General features: G+C 41.5%; 1 protein-coding gene across 9 annotated transcripts in view; it reads left to right on the forward strand.

The window, feature by feature from the left end:
- The window catches only part of NTM (neurotrimin), a 1,048,866-nt gene that overhangs the window by 1,022,880 nt on the left and 19,051 nt on the right, over positions 1-6,935 (forward strand). For 3 of the 9 annotated variants that reach the window (XM_087875662.1, XM_087875666.1, XM_034421986.3), the window contains one exon: positions 3,665-3,700. The exons of the other annotated variants lie outside the window; for them this stretch is intronic. In XM_087875662.1, coding sequence (XP_087731788.1) covers positions 3,665-3,700 — 36 coding nt within the window. The remainder of the gene's footprint in view (positions 1-3,664; positions 3,701-6,935) is intronic. 9 annotated transcript variants of the gene reach the window in all.

Here is a 6,935-nt window from a genome sequence, read left to right on the forward strand (position 1 = left end):
TGCTGGTTGGTCTTAAAGAACGTAAGAGGGCAGAGGGAGAGGAAGCAATTGGAAATATCTGTAGTGGCGTGAAATCATGCAGACAATGGGATAGTGTACCCATCTGTACATTAGGAGCTAAAATGATGTATAATGCTGATTAGTTAACTCCTGATGACGTCTATCCCATCCCATCATCACAGAGTTGTACCATACAGCCTTGCAAAAGTTGTGGGACCAAACATACTTCCAGGACGAGTGGCGTTTAGTTATCTAAAGTTATTCCTAGTAGTTAGGAAGTGCCAATTCTTAGTTCATCAATCGTTATCGCTTTCAATTTAGAGTTCCCCAGTTTAAAATGGGAGTTTGGTTTTTTCTTTCTTAGAGCAGAGATAATGTTTGAAATGTCTTTTCATCAGCTTTCCCACTGCTTTGGGAAAAGGAGGTCACCACTCAAATGCAGACGGAGAAGACCTTGTAGAGAGAAGTTAACAGCAAGCACAGATCCTTTGCATTTGGGAGTCATCCAGTAAGGGATGGGTGGTGTCCAGAGTGTCAGGGTTCTGACTGATGCCCTAATGAGCCAAGCTTCAAAAGAAATCCAGTTATTTATTAGGAGCTTCATGTTGGCATGTTCCAAGTGAAGCCAACTCTGACCCCATGTAATTTGACCCTATTTCCCCCCTCCTCCCAAGGTGTATCATCAATCACATTCTCCAACGAAGCAATTTCGTGGGTTGTAGAAATCACTCCCCTCCAGCCATTGTGGGTAACCCCGGGAGACAGCCTTGACAGAGATATGGCTGGAATGTGCTTTTGTTTTTGACTGACATGCTGCCTTGCAAGTTCGTTTTCCCATCCCGCTTGCCTATGGCAACTCGAGAGCAGGCCAGGGATGCTTTGCGAGTTGACACAGTGATCTTCCCATCCACCCCACAAATAACCACACTAACAGCAGCAAGCAATCAGAGCTGTGGACAAAACTTTGCACCAGCATTTGGGCCAGGATAGACGGACGTGGACTTTGGTTTCAGATAATCCCTTCATTTCTTTTACTTAATAAATCTATAGTATCTGTTTCTGGAGCATGTTCCAAACTAAAATAGTCCTCATTATGTAACTATGATGGCCTATTAAAAAAAAATCTATTATATAAAAGTGAAGTGTTTTGCTCTGATTCTGTAAAATATCAGGGACATAAAAGACATTCTGAAGCATAGAGCAGTAATTGTATCAATTGGACAGATATATATATTAACTGAATACTCTATAGAGGAGCTATGCATTCTTGTCAAAAGAGGGTAACCAGTTATCCCAGTGTCTTTGAGCAGTTGTGGATCATCCCATGACTTGTAGGGAACATATTCTACTGAAAGCATGCTTTCAAATGTAAGAGAAGAATTCATATGAGTTATCAACTAAGCCACAATAAGGAGCATTGATGTAAAATAAGAAGCCTTAAGCCACGATTTAGAACCATAGTAGATCAATCATGCAAGGTCCTAAGTCAGCCCTCTTAGTTTGATGGGTAAACCCTTAATTGAAGGATGAAACCTTTCAAGAGAGAATGCTTTATGATGCTTCAGCTTTGTGGTTTTTCTGAAGTTGAGCACCCCGGAAAATGTACTTGTTTTATTGCACGTTTCTGCATCCTATCTCTACCTTCTTCTGCTTTTATCGACTTTCACACGAATCCTCTTATCAACACACAGTGAATCTTACCGATTCCTTTCCCGATTATATCAATATTGTAGAAAGTAGTATGGCTTTCTTTCTCGCAATTGTTTAAATTACCTCCTAACTTTATCTAGTAATAAAGGAACTATGATCCATTTGTGAAATGAAGAGAGTTTTATCCTGGTTTAGCACAGAGGACAAAATCTGGTCCCCTGTTCACAGTCACAATCTTGACAATTGAAACCACAGCCCAGTGCCCTCCATATTGTCCTGGTTTAATCTTGGTGTAGCAATTGTTCTTTCTTCCTCTCTTTACCAGTTTTGCACAACACTTGTTAGCTACATGTGACATGAAGATTTGCTGAAATAGAATAGAGTCTTGTGTCCCTTATTCATTTTTATTGACAGAGCAATTGTGGTCCTAAGCAATGAATAATGCATTGCTTGAGAAGTAATATCATTTATCATGTTGGAATTATAACAGAAGCTGAGCAGAACTGATTTGTGGAGAAAAAAGGGGGGGACCATGTGAGCTAGTGATGGACAGTAGCTTTCCTCCCCCCCCAAAAAAAAATTGTGGCGAACCTCATCTCCCAGCAGCACCAGGTTCTCTGGGAGTTATAGCTCAAAAACATCTGGAAGGACAAGAGTTGCTCGCACCTGCTGACAAGCCAAGCAGAACTCATGAAGTTAATAGGTGATTTCACTGAAGTCATTGGAGCCCATCTTTTACGGAAACATGGATTATTGAGACAATGTAGTTGAAGAGGCAATCAAAACGCAAAGCAATCAAGGCCATTTCCAGAAATGCAAAAAGTGTAGGAATAGTTTTTGTTGTTTTGTCACACATCATAGAACCTAGTAAGATGATCCTCTTGTCTTTAGTTAGGGACTCACAACAAAAGAGATCCAGCAAAGCCCAAATTGCAGAATCAAGTAATGGTTCTGCTGCTAGAGCTTGGAATTAAACATTACATCAGAAAACTCTGTAGGGTGTTTGGGTGGTAGGGAGTCAAAACCGGGAGTAGTCAAGAGTATTAAGTAGAGCTTCAGCTTTATCTTGAGGCCTTCAGTGTACGGAGATTCTTCAATTAACATGTGGAGATTTCTTCAGAACCCAGCTAGATTCTTCAATTAATCATGTTTCTTAATTATGTTGTGACTGTTATTTCTTTTTCTCCTTCTCATCTTCAGCTAAACCTCAGGTGTGTGAGAATGGTGGTTATGATGATGATGACAATGTTGGTGGATTCTGGTTCTTATTTTGGATTTTAATTATCTGGCTTTCTAGTCTACTTTCCTAGCAACCAAGTCATTGTTGCAAAGAGGATGGGAAAGGGCAGACTGCCTCTTGTTTGGTTTCTTTGATTTCTAGCGCCATTTCTCATATCGGCGGAAATAAGGAACAGTGAGAAGAAAGGCTCAGGAAGCGATAAATGAAGATAACAGTGGCCATCAGAAATTTTAAATAATGTATCTTCTCTTAAGCTTTTCGTTTCTTGGAGGGAGAAGGGGCAAAGAGGGTCCAAGAGATGCCTCCAATTGATCGTTTTCTTCCAAAGTTAGCTTCTTCTCACAGGGCTGAGAAGTTCATCCGATCTACGGTCTGTGGTCTTCTTCAAAATACCCAACAACCTCAATAGATAACATTAAGAAATCCATAAACATTGTATGTGTGGTCCTAAGCGTTAGAGTTAGAGCAACTTTTTTGCAAGGCTGGACATTATGAATTACATTTCATGGAGTCACATTTTCTCTTCCTACTTTTTATGCTTCATTTTCCAACAGCACTGGGTATTTTTTATTTATTTATTATTTGTTTTAATTTCCCATCCATTTTAGAGTCTGTCTTCTCTCCTTAGCCCATCTACACATCCTCCTCCTCCTTCATTCCATCTCTTCTTTACAACAATCTGTTTCGTGGAGTGCTAATGATGAAGCGATATATTTATTTTCCTTTTTATCTTCATCTTTTTTTTCTCTTCCATTGTTTCCTTACCTGGTTTAGAAATAAGTGAGCCCACAAGCTCAACCTTGTTCCAAGGTCAGTATTGTCTTGCTGTATGTCACATCTGCTCTGCCTCCCTTTATTGCAACTCCCCTCCCCCCCCTTTGATACACATTGCCTGTTCCCCTGTTCGATTTGCATGGAGGACTGTACCACTTCCTGCTGGGGGGGGAGGGGGGTTCCAGAGAAGGTACAGTTTTGGGGGATTGGTCTCCTTGTCTTCCATCGTGTCATGTCTGGTCAGCGGTTGAGAGTTCCACTATCCAGTTTGAGATCTCCTTTTAGATGAAATCCATTGTGCTTTGCACGCGTGGGTTCGAATCCCATCTTCATCGCCAATGGAATTATGTGGGAGTCGGAATACAGAAGAGAAGCCAAACTTCTAGCAGCAATGTTTATTGCAGATAATGACTCAGTAAAACCAACATGCAACTTCCGGCTGATAGCCCCTTTTAAAGGAAAACTATCAGCCTTTTACCAATAACATTAAAATATGTCCCACACCTGCGTGGCAGAAGAAAAGTCTCTGCTCACGCCTGCGCGGACATAACAAATCCCTTTCAAGGATCAAAAGTCATCAAGATTCTGATCCTTTCCTTCTTCTCTCCCCACCCACAAAATAAAAATAATTTTGGGAACTGCCCCGCTTACCAACTCCCTTTACCAGATGGATTAAAGCTAAAATAAAGACATTGAATTCATGACCACTATTGATTAATCCATGGAACGGCTTGCCTCTCAATGTTCCATCATTAGAGGTTTTCAGGAAAACACTGGACAACCATTTTTGTCCAGGTTGGTATAAGAATGCCTGCCTTGGGTATGCGGTTGGACTCAAAGACCTCCCAAGTCCCTTTTAGCCCTGTGACTCTATCATTTAAAGAGACTACTGAAGACAGACTCACAGAACATAATTCATGGAATTTCTCTTATATTTTGAGTGTAAGTAAACAAGGAAGACCACTACTCTAAAAAAAACACAACCCAAAACATTCCTTTTCTTAGAGGATGTGCTTTCTTTAGAGCCTTGATAGTACAGTGGTCTACGCACCCTGTTATTAACACAGCTGCCTGCAATTACTGCTGGTTCGAATCTCTCCAAGGCTCAAGGTTGACTCAGCCTTCCATCCTTTCTAAGGTAGGTGAAATGAGGACCCAGTTTGTGGGGGCAATAAGCTGACTTTGTATAAATATACAAAAGGATGAAGGCTATTGCTTAACGCATTGTAAGCCGCCCTGAGTCTCCGGAGAAGGGCGGCATATAAATCAAATTAAAAAAAAAAAAGAAAAGAAACTGGGGGAAAAAAATCTGAACATCTATTTCTAGCACTTCACTATTAGTTAGAGCAGTGATGGCGAAGCTTTTTGGCACCAAGTGCCGAAAAGATGGCTCGGAAACGTCGTGCGTGCGCGCTCGTCGGGGCCACCCTCCAGAAAAGCTGAACCTCTGGGTTCTAACACGCATGCACGCCCAACGATCAGCTAGCCAGCGCTAATGCGCAAGTCGATTTTCGACACTGCCGTGCGCGCGAAGGGATCATATTCCAGAAAAGCTGAACTTTAGGGTCTGGCATGCATGCACACCTGACAATCAGCTGACCGGTGTGCACACCAGTTTTCGGCACTGCCGCGTGCGTGGACAGCTGATCGTCACTCGTGCACACGTGGCAGAAACCCAGAAGACAAAGAGGCAAGGCCGCATGCCATAGGTTCGCCATTACAGAGTTAGGGACTACTGATTCAAAATATTTTACAGGTTATTTTGGAGAAATATGCCCATTCACACACTCACTCACACACCATTTTTTTTCATCTATGGATATGATGACAAATGGAACCCTGGCCAATTAAGGGAAAAAAATCCTCACCCAGCAATGCCAACTACAAATAAATTCTGAAGTCTCTTTTTAATAACATTCCATGTGAATGAATCAAAGGGCACTAATGATTTGTTACCAGATGTGATTCTTTGTCCCTTACCAAATGATACTTTTCAAGTCTGGAAGTTGAGTCACGGCAACTGGACTTCTTTTTGGGTTTTTTTGGTTTGAAACATTTTGTTGACGATCTCACTTGAATAAACAGCGAAGCATTTCAAACCCCAAGAAGAAATGAAGTTCAGTTGGCATGACTCAACCTTCAGACAGGTCTACCTGGATGGCTGAGAATCATCACTGATATACTTTTTAAGGTAATCTCAAAGGTGCTTTTTTTTCAAAAGGCAACTGAATTGTTTGTTTTTTTTTATTTGAGGAAGAAGAAGATGTTTTGCTTCCCATCCAAGAAGCTACATCAGTTGTACCTCTGTTGCAACTGATAGGGACACGGTGGCTCAGTGGTTAAGATGCTGAGCTTGTCAATCGAAAGGTCAGCAGTTCAGTGGTTCGAATCCCTAGTGCCTCATAATCGGGTGAGCTCCCGTTACTTGTCCCAGCTTCTGCCAACCTAATAGTTCGAAAGCACGTAAAAAATGCAAGTAGAAAAATAGGAACCACCTTTGGTGGGAAGGTAACAGCGTTCCATGCACCTTTGGCCTTTAGTCATGCCGGCCACATGATCACGGAGATGTCTTCAGACAGCGCTGGCTCTTCGGCTTTAAAACGGAGATGAGCACCTCCCCCTACAGTCGGGAACGACTAGCACATATGTGCGAGGGGAACCTTTATCTTTACCTTACAACTGATTTAGCTTCTGGGATGAGGAGCAAAACGTCGTCATCTTCTTTCTCAAATTAAAAATTCCATGTGCCTTTTGAAAAAGCACCTTTGAGACAACAATGATATGCATGACTCTGAATCTCCATAGACACATTTCAAGGTTCCTTTTAAAGAACCACTAGTCGAAACCTCTAATAAAATCAGGTGAGATTGGCAGAGTAGACATGTCTAAGAATTATGCTCATTGGAAGAATTTAACAATTACAACTTCTTATTCTTCCTGTTCTTAGAAGACTTCCCTGGTCAAGGTGGAAATTGATATATGTGTGTGTTGCAGAAAGGCCTTGGACCTGTTAGCTGGATTTGATTTTCTGGTTTCCCTTAAAGGAGCATGTAGAGGCCAGCATGTGCAAACTTCGCATTATTCTACTTGTAATAAATGTATGTGAAGCTCGTCACCATTTGAAGAATGCTGTCAATATTTGTTGAGGTATTCCTATGCCAACTGGGCTGGCAAAGGGATCAACTGTTCCCTCATCTGTGTCTTGGTAACCAAAATGAAACAATGCCTTTGAAATAAATATTGAAAATGGGGGAGAAAAAAATAGGCAACA

This window comes from Pantherophis guttatus, chromosome 9 (assembly GCF_059756535.1).
Source record: "Pantherophis guttatus breed Tessera chromosome 9, ASM5975653v1, whole genome shotgun sequence".
Lineage (NCBI taxonomy): Eukaryota > Metazoa > Chordata > Lepidosauria > Squamata > Colubridae > Pantherophis > Pantherophis guttatus.